At 38.3% G+C, this 17829-nt stretch overlaps 2 protein-coding genes and 1 long non-coding RNA gene across 3 annotated transcripts in view; 1 reads left to right on the top strand and 2 right to left on the bottom strand.

Annotated features, from left to right (window-relative positions):
• Positions 1-1902: 1902 nt before the first annotated feature.
• On the bottom strand, positions 1903-6879 carry si:ch1073-224n8.1 (uncharacterized). Its single transcript, XM_067491527.1, has 2 exons — positions 5158-6879; positions 1903-5028 (listed from the first exon to the last, which is right to left on the bottom strand). The coding sequence occupies exons 1-2, from the start codon at positions 5858-5860 to the stop codon at positions 4079-4081; spliced, it is 1653 nt and encodes a 550-aa protein (XP_067347628.1). The 5' UTR covers positions 5861-6879; the 3' UTR covers positions 1903-4078.
• Positions 6880-8572: 1693 nt separating this feature from the next.
• On the top strand, positions 8573-11797 carry LOC137107688 (uncharacterized). The gene is made up of 2 exons (XR_010912076.1): positions 8573-9121; positions 9897-11797. It is a non-coding gene; the product is annotated as an uncharacterized lncRNA (long non-coding RNA).
• Positions 11798-11953: 156 nt separating this feature from the next.
• Positions 11954-17829, bottom strand: part of klhl13 (kelch-like family member 13) — a 42288-nt gene continuing 36412 nt past the window's right edge. The window contains exon 8 of the mRNA XM_067491526.1: positions 11954-16974. Coding sequence (XP_067347627.1) covers positions 16802-16974 — 173 coding nt within the window. The 3' untranslated portion in view covers positions 11954-16801. The remainder of the gene's footprint in view (positions 16975-17829) is intronic.

Below are 17829 nucleotides of genomic sequence, written 5' to 3'. Positions count from 1 at the left end.
AAGAGAGAGAGAATGCAAATATGTTGTAGGTCATATTTAAACCATGCCTGAGTATTATTAGTACAATATAATTACTTCCCTTCTGCAAAGTGAGCCCCTTGGCATCAAGTCAGCAGATAAGAATCACAAACAGAACAGAGAAATAAATTTAGTTTATCTGAAGATGCCTGTAGAGTTTTATTCTTGCAACATTTTAAAAGTGGATGATCAGCAAATTGTATAAAAACAGCCAAAAGTAAAAACTAAAGGTCTAAACTCTGTTCCTGAATGGTCCCTGTCAGAACTACAATGGTATTACAAATGCATTAAAATGTTAAAATGTTATACAACTATATAATATACAACTATTTCAGATTTATGACTAATATTTAAACAATTTTCCATTCAGTTGTGTACTCATTCACTCTGTAACAACACAAGGTATACTTCATGTGCATCAATATTTTAAAACATCCTAATATGTAAAATAATTACCAACACTATCAAAAAAAGCAAAGTTTAAGAAAAGTAGATTTCTCTCGGGAATTAGAAGAGAAGAAAGATGAAGTACTTTAGAATTGTACCACTAAATCTTATTCACCAGAAATATAATTAATACCCAGCTTGCCCGTGCCCATTTTACTGAGTTACATACCAGTAAAGGTGTGTATATGGTCCATCAGATACTATGATTCAAATGTTTAATACTCAGAACAGATGGACAAAGTTTTACCAGAGGGATCCAGTTTACTGCACGTGAAGTTTATACTGCAGTAGCAACGTATGTGTGATTTGCTTTCCCGCATCGATCTAATGTCTTAGTTGTTGTGACTTGGTATATTGCAAATAGGCCATTTTCTCACTAACCAATGAGGGTTTTCACTGTGTCCGTTTTTACAAATCATGTATTGGGCTCTGTGTGAACTCCCACTGGTGCATTCAGGGGAAATATTGTGTTTGATTTCCCTCCACAGCACTTGCTTCAACTTGATGTCACAACTCCCATTTGTGGTCTGTTTTGTTCAAACAAGTCTGCATCCTTTCAGGTAAAGTTGGCCTAAAACGGCCCTAAATACCAAGTTCCTGTCAGTGTCAAATCATTATCACAGATGTACTATCTGAGTTTTAAATAACTGTTATAAATGCTTGTCTGGTTTATGGTAAGTGGACTGTGCACGTGACTCCTCAAACTATATTTGACGATCCTGACCATACTTTTAAAAACATGTATTTCACAAAGTGGACTTCACTGTATCTATACAGGTGGTGCACTGAAGGAATGATTCATTAAATCAAGTGAATTAAGTTTATTAATGAACAAACACATCCCAGAGCTGTAAAACTATAATTAACTTGATCTGTCTTGAGAGATATAAATATGGTTATTTGGTCTGCACTGATAAACATGACAGAAATTAATCTTGAACTCTATGAGAAACTGTGCAATTTAAGATATAAGCACTTTTTGAAACTAATATAAAACAACATAATTTAATCTATCAACAGCAGCATGACACAAACATTATTGGTATAGTTGATCAAAGCACCATTACATATTTTCAATTACAGCTAACCTGCTCGTGTCACTTTAAATGTGAGTTTGTGTTTATGAACATAATTGTCATTACTCAGCACTAAGAGAAGAGTAAATGGTTATTTTGGGATCTGTCTTTGGGCGTGTCCACAGCACCTACACAATCTCTTTGGCAACGTTTCAGTCTGCATTAAAACAGACACAATGAAATATACTGATGAAAACAGAATAATAATGCTGGGGGACAATCATGAAAATCTGCGGCCTAACTGTAGATGTGGCCACAAAAGGCTCTACAGTATGTAGTCAATAACTATCATCTGAGTGTTTCAAGACGAGACACAAACTCATTTTTTAAAGCAGCTTCTTAAATAAGCAGACATGGAAAATCCCATATAAACAAGGCCCTTTAATATAGTAACATTTACAACAGGTAACAAGATTATTGTGATGTGAAGGAATATATTTTGAACACAGAAGCATAAAAAAAAATCAATGCATAATTTATTTCACATTTAACTCTGACCTTTTAGGGAACAATGACAGGTAAGTTTAAACGTACATGCAAATAACACGACCCCTGTACTGTATGTACTGTCATAAAAAATTATAATAATAAATATGTTTATCTGGGATAATAATTACCCTGGCAAATTGTACTCTGGGTATACAGTGACAGATACTTAACATTTTGAGTGCCTTTTAAAATGACTCACACTTAAATGTACACAGAGGTCATAGTAGCAGTATACAAGGTAAATGACACCAGACAGAATAGCTGAAAAAGCCAAAAACAAATCTGCAGTTAAACTGAAACATCAGTCATGTCACATCAGAAAATCAGGAAGAAATTAAATAAGATTATATATGTATGTATATATATATATATATATATTTACTTACATTGTGTGGTAGCATACTTATGTTTTCATATCACGTTACATTAAAAAAAAAATGTCAATGTTGCACATCATCTTTCTCCTTATTATTTAACCGGATAAAATGGCTAAAACTACACTCTGATTTACAGAAACATTAAAAAGGGGCATCGCTGCCAGCAGAGATATAGATGTGCACATGCAAGCACCAAAGTCTCTCCACAAGTAATTGCTAGTAACTGGCTGGTAACAACAATACACATCCAGAAAAGTAAAGGCTTTCACTTACAGTAGCAGCTTGAACGAAAACAAGAAAAATATAAGATTAAAAAAAAGGAATGTTAAACACTTCATGAGAGAGATGATAATGAGACAAGAGAAACAGTAAAAAAAAGCATTGAAGGCCTTTATCTATTAACTACCGGCTTCTATATCCGCCAGGTTTTTTTAGTAAAGCAAAAACTAAAGCTGAGACAGCACAAAGTAGCACCTATAAGCGAGGCCCTATCTATGGAAAAGCAAAACTGGTTCATGCTTCATGGTCACACAAACTGGTTCACAAACAGTTCTGAGAGCGTCATTGTAATCAATAACATTTCAGTTTTTCAGCTTCTAATACACCCTTTAAAATGAATCACTCAACTGACCGTTTTTTTTTAGCTAGTTTTTTGGGTTTTTTTAAAGCAAGAACTACACATAAAATATATTTAAAATGTGACTACATTGGGAAAGTCACTGGGAGAATCAATTTAAACTACTTTGTAAAAGTCAAAGAAAATAGATGACAATAAGTCACCTAGAAAATGCCAATCACACAGTTTATCTAACTACTGAGTTAGAGGCAGGAGATTATTCTAATTTTAACATCTAAATTCTGACCTGAGAAATATAATCAGATTTTGATTACTATAATTCTTAATCTTAAATAATGCATTAAAAGTTTCTGACCACATTTAATTCTCTGAGTGCAATAAAAAAAAAGAAAGCCCATACTATCACATCTGCATCAGGTACATTACTGTATGTTTACAGTAGTTAATACTCTGTAAAATGTGCAATAGCACATACCTAAATATGACCACTATTAAAATCTCAAAGAATTCAACCAAAATACAAAGAGTTTGGATTAAAAAAAAAAAATAAATCACACATGAAGCATGAACCAGCATGATGCACTTCTATTTACTCAAGAAGCTCAGTTTGTTGTCTAACTTTTCCGGAAACTCGTGACAAAAATCATAAGTTGGTCCTGAACAGCATCCAGGTGGGAACGATCTTAAACAGCAGCAGCAGTGACAGCTGAGTGACCGTTCAAGGTACTTATATTTCTAACGTAGGGAAACAGCTTCTGTCCACTTCTGTCATTAATTTTCTAAATTATTGCTGGGAAGTTGGCAAACCAGCAACTCCCTGTGCCAAGAACAACTTGTGCACTAATGCTGCTGCTTCAAGGTCCTGGAAAAAACCTGCAAATGAAAAATGTAAAATGGATGTTTTAAAGTTATTTTTACATCTAAGAGTGTAAAACATGTAAATGCCAGACATAAATAAAACTCCAAGGATATGGTTAGAGAGAGATGACCTCATCCTTCATGTTAAACTACAGAAACACCCTATTTCGTGTTTTTCACTTGACTGTTGTTTAGTTTTAAGATTACAAAAAGAAAGTAGCTCCTTTTAGAATCCCCTACACACAGTCTACAACTGAGCTTTCCTCCTCCTCTGCTCCCCACTCCCCAAATCTCATCTGAGGGGATGGAGCTGCTGGATGGAGGTTGTTAATGTCATCCATTGCATCTGGGTCTGTGTCATCACTGGCACCAATTCCCATGTGACCGCCTTCTTCCCGGTGTGTGCGGATGTGTTTTCTCAGTGCTGCAGGCTCCTTGAAGCTGCGGTTGCAGAATGGGCAGCAGCATGGCCTCTCTCCTGTGTGGATGAGTTGGTGGTGTTTGAGGTGTTGTAGGCGGCTCAGGCGCTTCCCACAAATGGCACACACATAGGGTTTCTCTCCTGTGTGTGTGCGTCTGTGCTTTCGCAAACCGTCCAAGTGGCGGAAACAGTTTCCACATTCAGAACACGAGTATGGCTTCTCGCCAGTGTGTATGCGCAGGTGGGTTTTAAGGGCCCCTGACTCGCGGAAGCGGCGGCCACAGACTGCACATGGGTAGGGCTTCTCTCCTGTGTGTATTCGAATGTGCTTCTTTAGGCTCGAAATCAAGCGAAAAGTCTTTCCACACTCCAAGCAGTGGTGAGGCCGATCTACAGGGGGCTCACCTGCTATGTCAGAGGCTGAAGGTCCTGCGGAGTCATCTGCTCTGCCTGGTGAAACACTATCCCCTCTCCCAGTCCTACCCAACAATTTCTGCCCATCAAGTCCACCCTGCTGCAAGGTGTCAGTGCATTCTCGCACAGGCCTTTGGTGTCTTAAAGGGTGAGTAAAGGAACGCTGGGAACCTCCCTCCCCAACTTGAACATAGCCAAGGTCACCCACATTGTGGGATGATCGTTCTCCATCCCCAACTCTGCTGTCATTACGTAATCCAGGCTCTTTCCTGCCGGTCTGACCAGAGCCTGAAGCTGCTCCTTGCTCCTCTTTTATCTCAAACCTTGATGATCCCTGCGACTGCCGCTCATCTAAAGACAAATGAATTGAAGCATGCAGAGATGATTAACAGGTCATAAATTTTCATTAACATGTCATTACACAATGACAATACAATGCAATAAAAAAGAAACACAAATAAACATACACTGTTTATTTACCTGGTCTGCTGGAATCTGAGCACATATGAGATGTGCTGGATGCAAATGAGTCCAGAGCATGGTTGGTCACAGAGCCATCTGGTTGGATTGAAAGCTGGCACATTTTGTAATCATCTCTTGGCTCAAACCCATGAAGAGATTCATCCACAGAACCACTGAGTCCCAAGTCAACACCAGCTCCATTCACACTTCGAGGGTTATGGTGGTCCCGGTCCAAACCTGAAGACATCGAACTCATGGACAGAGATGGGGCAAAAACTGACTGACTAATTGTCTGAGGGCCTGTGTATGAGATCTGAAGTTGATCTATGAGCTTCTGCGCACTACACAAACAATCCTGTAAAGTCTTCAACTCTCTCTCTGATACTTCAAGACGCACTTTGAGTCTTTCATTCTCCTGCTCCTTGTGCAGCAACTCTTGCTGAGTCTCATTGAGAACCAGTACCACTTCGCCTAGGAGTGTGTCAACTGCAGCGGACATGGCAGTTTGAATGGTCGGGGCGAGACGTGATTTGAGGGACGTTACAGTCATGCTGCCCTGCGAAACTCCGTATCCAGCCTTGTCTGCTTTCCGATCATAACATTCCCTGTCGGGAATGTTGATTATACTTTGTTTACGATTTCCACTGTGGACAGCGCTACTGCCGCTGTTAGATGGAGAGGAATCCATGCTACCAGCATATCCTGTCCTCCTCGAAGTCATGATTCTAATGTTAGCTAGCGTTTATTCAGTTGGCAAACGTTTACAGACTGTGCTAACGTTCAACGTGCTGCATAAACAGTCCGAATTGGTCGACTTATGGATTTTATGGTTGATATAAGTGTAGTCTCACCAATTTACATCGGCCCCATCGCTGTTAACTGCCGTCGCTGACAAAAACAATGTAGCCAACTATGACTTGCGACGCTTCGCTGGGCCTGGGTCCGCACGCTAACATTAGCCTGTTAGCTTAACTAGTCAGACTCAGTCAAAGAAGTTCTCTGCCAAATGCCGAGAGTCTTCAGCAGAAATGGATTGACGGTCTTTTACTACGTTGTTCAAGTCCGTAAACTATGGTCCAGGGTCAATGAAAGCATAATCCTCAGCAACGACTCACCCATTTCCACCTTCTGCAAAACTGCACAGTACTGTGGTGCTGAGGCCCGTCGCACAGGAATGACGCAAAGAGAAGCTATAGTAAAGAGCAGCCTTTACCCTGGGTAATGACTTGAAGACAATTTCATACGCTTGGCAAAGAAAGATGATGATGAAAAAGGTGGATTTATTCTTTCTATAATAACATTAAATTCTGTACACCAAGCCCCTTTTGTTTCTAATATTTCATAAATAATCTGATAAATGTCTTTAAAAATCTAAACATTTAACGTCTATATAACATTTGTTTTGTAAACAGCAGTCTCAGACGTTCTTGCTACTGTAAACTTCATTAAAAAATGTGTCTCCAGCGGACACTAATGAATACAACTGTTGCAGTTTTTTTTAATGAGACTTGTTACGATCCGTTTAGTTTTTCCTTTTTCTTTCCGTTTCTTTTAAGCCAATGTTATTTGCGGGGCCATCACAAAAATGAGTAAAGGATCCTATTAATTGAGAAGTAACTGGACAAATCAATGTTTAATACAACATGTTTAAATAATTTAAATAATTATGTAGAAATAATCAATGAATCTAAAAGTAAAAATTATATTCTAAGTAATTTACAACAAAATAAATACAATTATATACCAATAAAGATAAGAATTTAATACAAGTTCCAAAATAATGATACTATGGCTTATCACAATGCTACTTGTAATTCTATTGTTCAAGCTTGTCACATTTTCAAAAGTATTTTGTTAAAAGTTTGAGCCTATAAGTCATTTTCAGGGAAATATAACCCAATTTGCATTGTGTAGCAGCCATTTGAGAGGACATTCTGTACCACGCATATCATCAACCTCTTGGCAGTTACAACAACAAATGTACAAACTTAGAAATAGTTGAAGAAAACCAAAGTTTAATCAACATCAGCACTCATCTGCATGGTGTGCTTTAAATGCAATCCATTATAAAAATAAAATAACACTTACCACACCCGGTTGTGTAATATCACAGACCCAAGTCTGGCTGTTGGCTATAAACACCCATCTTTCTCATCTAATGTTGTTTCTAATTATTTTGTGGGCTGTAGGAGGCACTGCAGACCACTTTAATTGTTAATGATACGGATGTCAAGTAATAGGCAAATATGCAAAGAAACATGATTTAAAATAATTATAATTAGATTACTATTTAAAGTTAAACTCCCCAAAAAACAATTTCTAGTTTAATAAAAAAAATGTCTAAATAAATAAGACAGTTGGCCAAAGCTGACAGATCAAGTCATTATAGTTTATTATAGTTTTCAGAAAACTATTTATTCTGCAGGTCCTGCTATAACAGGACAGTCTACTAATAATTTCATCATATATTTGAAATATTTTGTTTCCTGTGAAGTCATCTCTAATGAGGAAAACAGAACCAGAAAGCAGTAGTGGCCTGGTATGAAATGATGTGGTCGATGGAAAAGAGGGGCAGTGCATTGTGGGCTTATGTAATAAAACCTCTAACACTTACCATCTGCTTAAATGTGCGTCATTTCCGAAAAAAAATATCTTATCGATGTTACTGGTTTTTATTGTATGTCACCATATGTGACTGTTAAAAAGTTTGCATCTCAGGTTCTTTAGCATGAACATTAATTAGTAAATGCCTGTTAGCACAAGTAAATGCCTATATTTAGTATTAGATACAGATATAAATAATATAACTAATTTTAACATACCCTCTTTACATAACAAATAAGAAGCAGAGTACTACTCAGATGAATTCTAGATGGATCTCCTTTACATTTACACATCCGCACTCTTTCCTGTGCGAGACCGATGCACAAAAAATAGAGAAAGACATTAAAAAAAAAACAAAAAACAGACTCATACATTACATTGATATGGGAAAAACTGTATTTTACCTTTAGGAATAATAATATTCGTGACATACTTGTTCCAGCAATTTTAAACGTGGCGGGACACATTTACAAGCGTGTATGAGCAGGAACATGACGCAACAGCTTAGCTGGTAGTTCTCTGGTCCGAGAATACACTACTGAATCTACAGTAATTGTGGTCACGTTGTTTCAGACTAAGTCCTAAAGACAGTGGATACTGTATGTACGGCTGGATGCAAAGCCACAGCTGTCACACACATTTTCTTTTGTTGTATCAAGAAAACATTTTGTTCAGTTCTTTTCCTTCTTGCAAATGGGAGGAGTAGTGTGAAGCTTTATGGTTATGTTGATGGGGGTTTTAGTTTAATCACCACCAGTTGTTTTCTCTTAGTATAACGCATTTTACTTTGTTGAAGAATGGCAGTATTGCAATTCCATGTTGTTCTGTTTTTGTGCTATTATAAAACAGCTGCACAACAGGTCCAGTGCTTTCGGTTTTACTAGTGTTAGGTCAAACATTTTATTTAGGTTAAGGGCTACGTTACAAATTCCAGTGAATCATAGCCGTGACACAGATAATTTACCATCTTGTTTGATCTAACTCAACCTAAAAAGGAAACAAGGACTCATTAACAAAATGAGACACACTGTGAAAAACCTGGCTAGTGTGAAGAAATGCAACAAGAATTCACGTAGTTCACTTAGTCAGGAGTGTGACAGCAGTGATATAACTAAAAGCAGACTAACCACTTGTACCCTCATTTATTCAGTCACTCACATTACCAAACCATTTAGCAAGGAGGAAGGTGGAGCTGGTACACAAGGCTTGGTAGTGAGAGAAAGGGGGGTTGTGGGAGGGCTGAAAGAAAGGAGGTCATTGTTGGGGAGACGGAAACATATAAAGGGGAGAGAGCGAGACAGACAACAAGTGGAAGGAAGACCAGGAGAAGAGGCTACCCTACATTTTGATAAAGACTACAAACTTTTGCAAGTAACATGTAAGTGCAACTCTTAATATTTTTTCATTTTCACTAAAGCAAACAGAGTTGAGCTGTGGTAGAACCAAAAAGCTAAAGGTAAGTTTGGATTCACTTCGGCCTCCCTGAGTTGAACAAGCTCTTGAATTTGTTCCATTCATTGCTATCCTTCTATACATGTTCACCGCAGAGAATATTTCAGGTATGTGTGTGCGGATTCTGTGGAAGTGGCACAGAATATTCCTGTAACTGGATCCAGATGACTGAGCGGCGCTGCATCTTGGGTGTTTAGGCATTCAAACCTGTTGTGCAATACCGGCTGGAATGTTGAATTAGCGTGAAGTCCCTTCAAACTATTAACAAATGAGGATTACTCTAAGCAGCTCTGTATACAAAACCATAAAATACTGACAAACATGCCACAGAGTAATAAGGTTCAACTAATTAAGTCTCCACGTTTCTCATTTGCTTACTTGAGAGTCGACACAGTGTTCTCTGGTTTTAGAAGGAACAATTTACGCTTTGAATAAGGGGAGAATTTTTATTTTCCAGCTAAAACTTGACTCAGGTTTAGGTCACTTGTTTCATTCGGCACAGCCGTTCTCCCTGCGTTCACTTCAGATCAGGGGACACATAACTATACATCTACTATAACTATATATATCTTTCGTGCAAAACAAATTAAAGTGACTATCTAAATTATTTTTGTATCTGGAAACCCAGTGAGCTGATACTTCTATGCAAAGTATTGATTTTCTAACACACTGTTCGAATTTTACTTTCTGTCACTCTATAGAACACAATGGCTGTCAGCAGGGATCTTTCTTTTCCCCTCGTTTGCCTGGTTTTCTTTTTCATCAGAGGTTACTCTCCCCTGCCTACGACATCACAAGTTACGGGGACGAATCCCATGAATCCTCTGAAGCCCAGTATGGATTACGATGAATTAGACGACCCGGTTACCCCTATTGTACCCAAACAAGTGTCCCCACATGAAGGGAGACCGCACAAATGTGACTACGACCCCTGTCTGGAGAATCACACCACCTGTGACACAATGGCCACCTCTACCGGCTGCCGGTGTCGAGGGTCCACTCCCTATAATGTGGCTCCTGAGGCTCCCCCGTTGAAATCAGTGTCATGGAATGGCTCAGAGGTTACAATTCAGTGGTGTGCACCTTATTCACATGTCACAGCTTATGTTGTGACGAAAGGGGGGAAAGAGTGGCAGACATTTGGGAAGGACCAAAGGAGCGGAGCAGTGGGTAACATAGACCATGTCACACAAATTTGTGTGATTGCAGTGAATGACTACGCAAACAGCAGCGAATCCTGTATGATGTACCGGCCCAGGAATAACAGTCTGCCTCTCAAAGCAGGACGCATCGGGGGAGCTCTGGGCTTCCTGTTCCTTCTCCTCCTGCAATGAACAGAAAATAGGGCAAGACCCGATACTCGAAATGATAAGACTCTGTCCCAGGACTCTCTTTAGCGTTATTGCAGTTAATTTACTGTGACAAGATAATAGCCACTGTGGTTGTCTGAACAAAGAGGCTTTCAGCAGGAGGAAACAGGGTTCGTCATCTCATAAACATATCTGATCTAAGAACACGATGAGCAGTGTGTTAAAGGCAGTTCCTATACACCCAGAAAGATACTGGATCTTGAAAATGAAACTCAGAAGATAAACATTCTTCTTTTCTTATTGTTTAAGTTAAGATGTGATGAACGTGTTCAGAATTTACATTTTAATACTTCTTTGGTGGACAGCTGTGAAACATTAGAAGACACTTCTCTCTAACAGCCTGACCCAACAACATAGTGCACTACTGCAAACCTAAAGCTATCATTACTTAAAAGGATATGTATAACCGCTCTATGTTCTTTAACTATTTATTTATTCATACACATCTTTTAGAAGTAATAGCAACCACTGAAACAAATCAGGAATTCATTTTTTAAACTGTTAAAAAAACATAACGGTATATTTATACAGAGACTACAGCTTAAGTATATGCACAAGGATGTAAAGAAATGAATATTATTTGTGGTTGTCTGAACATATATTTTTTTAATTTTGTCTTTGAATATGTAGTTTGTGATGATACAGCAAATATTTTGTATATAGACAAAAATGCATCTTGTATTGGTACAAAATTACTCATGTTGTGTCCTTAATGAAAGTGGACAGAATTTGGTTTTAAAGGCTAAAAGTGAATGATGTGCTGTTTTATTTACTGCGTTTATAAATATGATTTGGTTTGTTGCCTTGAATGTGTAAGAAGTTTACTATTAAAATACTTTAAAACTGATTTAATTAAAGTTTGGAGAAACCTTAAGAGACTTTAAAGTGTAAAGCACACCAAATAAGGCTGACAACTTTATATGTATGTTATTTGATTGTTAAACTGAAGTCAACATTGCCTTAGCTGTTATTGCACTTGTGCTAAAATGTGGGTGCGTCCTTCCATTAATCTTCGTGAAGGAAGTTGTGTCAGTGCACAAGTGTTCATTGCCATTTTTCCAGCTGTCATATAATAGCCTTTCAGCGGAAATGGATTTTGTGAGGCTTGTTTCATTCCAACTGAGACTCCCAGTCATCCAGCACTGGGCTGGTGAGCTGCTGCTGCTCCGGGCTATTTCTCTCTCTTTTTTTGCCTTGATGAAAACAGAATAAAGTCCCATATTTAAATCCTTCCAGTTTATCTCATGTTTAAACCTCCATCTGCATGTCTCACAGCAATGTTATAATCTCTTTTTGCTCTGGCTGGTGCCACAGAGTTGTTCCACTGCTTCGAGCGTCTTTCTTCTTCAAACTGCACTGCACAACTTACATGGAGCTGTTTGGAAGCTATCTAACATCTATAATTTGAAGACTGTTGCAGACGGACTGTTCATTTCGGCAGCAGAAATTGACTCAAAATGTTGCCCTTACACATATTTAGCATGAGTCAAATGGGGAGGGAACTCTTGACAAGAAAGTGCCAGCGTGAGACAAAATGCAAAGGCATGCAAAAGAATATAAATAAATTAAACCACAAGGAGTGAAATAGCAGATGTATGCAGATGATTGCAGCAAAACAAGATAACATACTAATTTAAACAAGGATAAAACGTTCTGGGTCAGCAGACTTAGTAAGTATCCATTCATACTGTCCAGCCAAAAGTATGATTAGTGAGCTGGGTGGCCGTATACAACCTGGGCCTCTATGACACAGAGCCCCGAGGTCACAGTGCTGCACCACTGCACCACCCCACTACCACTAATGTTTAAATTTCCCTGTGAAATCGCAAGGAATTGATTTCAAGATTTTCCATGTCCAGTAGCCAATCTGAGCTTCTGGATGGTCACATGAGTGACAGAACATAAGCTAATGATCTATGTTGACAATGGATGACTTTTCCTCAGTCTCTTGAGTATTCGAGTTTTCTGATTTGTTAATCGTGTGTTGACACACTTTTTTCTTGTTAGAGGCACGAAACATGCAAAAAACAAAGATTTTCTTGAGGCTTTACAATGAAAAGGTTTTGCAACAATAGACAGCAACTCTAAATCAGTCATGGTGCCTCTCCAAACGGCTCTTGATTATATTGGGAACAAAGTGATAGAATTGTCTGAAATGAGAGCAGATGTAAGGTGCAGAATGTGTGGAGGAGAAATTTACAATTATTTTTCTGCTCGGCTGAACTGTTTTTTAATCTTGATGAATCCCACATAATTCTGGATGTTTTTTACAAATATTACTCCAGACATAATTTGTCATGAGATTAGCAGCAAGGCTGTGTGACTGATAACAGGACACTCCTGATGAGTCATTTTGAATCACTAACATCTCATTCAGTATCTGGTGACTCAGAGCTTTGCAGGTGAAGAGGTAACGCATAAAACAGGGAATCAGCTGTAATCAAGATGTGGGAATTCACTAGAGAATACTGAGGTAATCTGCTACTGTATGACTAAGGGTGACGATAATCAGCAGAAATATCTGTGCACTCTGAACTGATGACATGTGTTTATAATTGTGAAGATTTGGATTGTACCTGCATTAGCTTATGTGGTTAACAATTAAACAGGAAAATGACTCACCAAATTACTTTTCTGACTGAAAATGCCACACAGGCACTGATGCAGACATGACATTTTAAAAGGGGCGTGGAGTAATCCAGGATTTTTTATTAGTGTCTCTTAGCATCTAAGTTCATTTTCAGAGACACAAAGGTGTGTTACTTGAGCAGATATCTACAAAGTAAAGAGGTATATACTGTATTACTCATCATGCGAGGAGCCCTTTTTATAGACTACTTTAATTGCTTTCCGGTTGGTAGATAGAAGAAATCACCTCATTGCCCTCTGCTGGTCACATTAAACCTGGAGGAGGAGGCCTGTCTGCTCTAGTGGCAGAAAAGGACATTAATGCAAACAAAACATTATCACAATAATAACCATGTTGACAAAGCTGGATCATTTTAGACACAGTGTCATCCAGAAGGTGCCGTTGGATGGAAAACAACATTTTGAAATGCAACATGAGACAACAGACATGTATTCAAACACAGGTGCACTAGTCAACACTAATGCAAAATCACAGGTGGGAGAAGTATTTAGAACATTCTCTTAAAGCTGTCCCACTTAAATCTACAGTTCACTAGAAGAAGTAGATGTACATTGCCGTATAAATAGTACACTATGCAAAAATAATTAGTATGTAACTCAACAAAACCAAAACACGCTAATTTAAATGGCAAAGAGAAAAAGCTGTTAAAGCTGGTGCTAACCTTGATAAATACGACAAATAAAATAGACAGAAGGTTTGAAAAACACAAAAACTAATTTGACCTTTTTTTGTAAATAGTTTTTACATTGCATTGTTTAGCCTCTGTATTGCATAAAACATTGCATTTTGAAACGATTATATCATGTTTTGATAAAAACCGTCCCCTGAAGGCATTTTTAAGGCAGCAGCTTGTAGCGGAAGCTTTCAAAAGCTCTGAAAGTAATTGTAGGTTGAAATATTATGTTCGTCTCATAACTTTATACCAGTTGCTATTCAAAACAGTCATTCATTTTCAGACAATTAATTATTAATGAAAATAAATTAGCATTTGCTGATGGGAAAATGAATGTTATTCATTTATTATTACCTTTTCACCAGCAGGAGCACTAATGACCACTTTCTCTGCCCACTGGGGTCAGCTTTTACAGGGCATAAAATGTTCAAAGTAGGTCAGGCATCCATCAGTGCCCATTATTGGAAAAAGACCATCCTCTACACTCAGCCAGGAAATCTAAACACATACATATTTCACAGACATGGAAACGATTACTGCATTTCCAGTCTTCTGAGCATTTTGTTGACAACATATTGAACAAAAAAGGCAAACTGAAATGAGCTTGATATCAAGTGTTAAAATATCTTTTTATGAGATTAATCTGGGCAATGCTGAGTCCTTTATCAGAGGAAGCTATGTGTGTAAGTGGGAGGCTGTGCAAACTAACCCCCACTCCCAACCCCCTGCAGGCATCTCATCTTGTTTATTCCTGTTATGACTGAGACTGTTTGTCTGTTTTGGCTCAGAACACAACCCTGTATATAAAAAGATTAACTTCTGTCTCTGAATGAGACTCTGATGTCACTGGAAGGATGATGAAGATTTATGTAAATGCAGCAGGGCGTATGTTAGATTACATTTCTTCTTCTGGCATCATCACAGACAAGTAAAACAAAACAAACAACAACAAAAAAAAAAAGAGTTTGACATCTTTCATCATCCAGATGCCTTTCCAAACAGGCTCAGTCACTTTTTTTGTTTCATGAGGACCACTAGAGGTCATTATTGCAAAGACCTCTGAGGAAATCAAAGCAACCTCTGGCGTGCACTCAGCAATAATGTTGTGGAAATTGAAATAAGTTGCTCTAATAGGGATAGAGCTGGGGTAACCATGGGAACTGAGCATTATACAGGACAGAGCTGAGGAGACTGACATTGAGCTCAGCTTGGAGAGGAGAGTTATCAATCACTTTGGCATCAGCACTGCCTGTCCCTCACACACACACACCTGCTCTTTCACTCTTTACATGGCTTCACAGGCCTAAAACCCGTGAATTTTTTTCTTTTCACCAGAGAAACAACACATCTTATTTCATGTTTCAATGTCTACTTGATACATCTAGATGCAAACAAACAAAATAAATAAACATGCTCTTACAATTGTTGCCAACTACCGCCATCTTCAAAATGATGGCCAATTTCAGGCACTAGAAGTGTCCGCCACAGCCATAACATTAAGTTAGGTTTCTTTTAAGACTATTATGACAGTTTAGCTTTGTGCAATAACTGATGTATTATGTTTCAAAGTTAACAAATAAAAATATAAAAAAATTTTGTTACAAGACTAATCAGTGAACCTTTATTCAAGGACGCAGTATTTCCTGTGATTTTATTATACTTTAATAGTTTGCAGTAGTCCTTCATTTTACCAACTTTTACCACACTGCCAAACATTGAAAACACAATTTTAAAATTAGCATTTTTGTATGTATTGTTGAAATGTGTGAGAGTTGACTTTTTTTTTTTTTTTTTTAATCGCTACACTGTAGGAAACCTGGAGGGATGGGAAGCTGGAGCTTTATTTAACCATGTGAGGTTAAGTAGTTTTCTCAGAGTGGCTGGAATGCTCTAGTTTCCAGCTCTTTTCAGCCAGTCTATAAGAAGAGCTATTTTCTTCCAAAGTGTTAAAGAAGAAACTTATAGTTTAAAACTGTCAGTGTCTGCATTCACCCCACCCAATCACCAGGTCCCCAATTTATATTCTTTACCTGCTTTTTCCTTTTCTCCCCCATTTTATTGTCAAAGGGGCACTGAAGCATATCCCTGCATGCAATAGCTTGAAGTTAGAGAGACAACGTTGACAGGCTGCCAGTCTCTCATCCAGTTTCAACTCCACTTTGAGCTGCGGGAGGAAACTGACAAACTGGACCTAAACAGAAGACCAGTCACTCTTCATCAACAACACAGCAACAAGACATTGCACAAATCCTGTCCTGTATTTAGGACAGGAGCAAAATAACTGGAAAAATGTTGTTTATGCATAATGATTTTGGGACACTTAATCCATAAGATAATGGATGCAGTTAGCACACAGAATACCTTTTGATATTACAACGGAGGCATAATCTAAAATTGCAACTGAGACATGGACAGATGTTGAACAGAATAAATCCAAATTACCCCTCCTACTTCTGCTATAAAAAAAAAGCCCTACAGCTGTTGAAGGAACAAGCACTGGAACAAGAGATAAATCAGGGACAAATTATTCAGGACACAGTAACAGGGGATAGAAAGCTCAGGAGGAGGGCAAGACCTGACCTTTTCTGAATATTCATGACAAGAGAGAGGAGAGATGTAAACCTTTTCCAATATCTAAAACCTTTGAGCAGCTAGCAAAAATAAATACATCTAGCAGGATATGTTGGCTGCCAGCCAGCCAGAAGGATCAATAGCCATTAACACCATCATGAATGCAGTCAGAGGACAGCAGGGATCTGCAGCTCTGCAGAGTATTTCATCATGATGGGAGGTGGATTGGTGCTTAGTTACAGTAAGAGCACCCCTCTCCTTGATGTTGAGTGCGATGCTTTCGGACTGACAATGTCATCAGTGTGCTGTGTATGTAAACACATTCAGCCGGGAAAATCTAGGTCACTTTCTGGCTGGCATGAGATGAGAGGAGGAGCCATCTGGAGACACACCAAGACATAAATGTGTGCCGTGTTCATGTGTCAAGAGCCAGGTCACAATCCACACACATTGCCTTTTATCTGCTTCACGAATCAAGTGAACATGCCTCCAGTGGTGATCAAATCCAGAGTGAACTAAAGGTAGTGAAGCAGGGGGGAGAAGTGATGAAAGGTTGTAATTTCTTGTTCCACTTACTTTTGGTTTAGCACAGAGGATACTATTCATTAAAAATACAAACATTCAGACTTGATCATACACAAAATTCTCTGTCATATAATATTGACAGTGGCTTGCATTGCTTCATTGCAAAAAAACAAAACAAACATAAAAAAAAAAAAAAAAAGAAGAAGCATGCAACCATGTGGTGAGAATCACACACTGAATCTGGAACATAATGTGCTGCATTGCTACAGAGACTTGGATTATGCTGAGGTTTTGGACATTTCAAATCTGTCCTTAAAGTGCTGTGCACCATCAAAAAAAATTTGCTTGAAGGGCATTAAAGAGTCATCAGCAAGTGGATGTCTTCTCTCAAAAGTGTTTGAAAGTCAAATTAAATATGTCTGAGAACACCCAATGTAGCACTGTAAAACACTGTGGCTGCTTTCTGTTTGCCCTGACTGCTAAAACAATCACTGAGGTAGAGAGGTGGGCAACATGGTTAGTGACAAGGTGAAAAGGGAGGGAACTTCTACAGTTTCTCCTCTAGGGACCATCAATGTCCAATCCATCAGCTGACCATCCCCAAATGTTTGAGAGGAGTGATGGCATTGCTAAAATTTCACCAAAACCAAAAACCATTAATGCAGTGATTTGACCTGGTAAGAGAGATACATACCACAATATAACCTGTATGGGAAGACGGTAAATTTACGTTATTATAATATACTGTCTCATCAACTACACCTCATGAGTTTTATTGTGCTACGCATCAAACAGTATTTATTTCCTTATGCCATATTAAGTTGTATCTTGTCATGCCTTACGTG

Source organism: Channa argus, chromosome 22 (genome assembly GCF_033026475.1).
Source record: "Channa argus isolate prfri chromosome 22, Channa argus male v1.0, whole genome shotgun sequence".
Taxonomy (NCBI): domain Eukaryota; kingdom Metazoa; phylum Chordata; class Actinopteri; order Anabantiformes; family Channidae; genus Channa; species Channa argus.
The sequence above is the reverse complement of the archived record's forward strand: the minus strand, read 5'-3'. Positions and strand labels throughout refer to the sequence as shown.

Excerpts from the sequence above, each read along its gene's own strand:
- si:ch1073-224n8.1 (XM_067491527.1), bottom strand. The coding sequence starts at position 5,860 with ATGACTTCGAGGAGGACAGGATATGCTGGTAGCATGGATTCCTCTCCA. Across the intron at positions 5,029-5,157 it reads CTCAGATTCCAGCAGACCAG|ATGAGCGGCAGTCGCAGGGA; the intron begins GTAAATAAACAG and ends ATTTGTCTTTAG.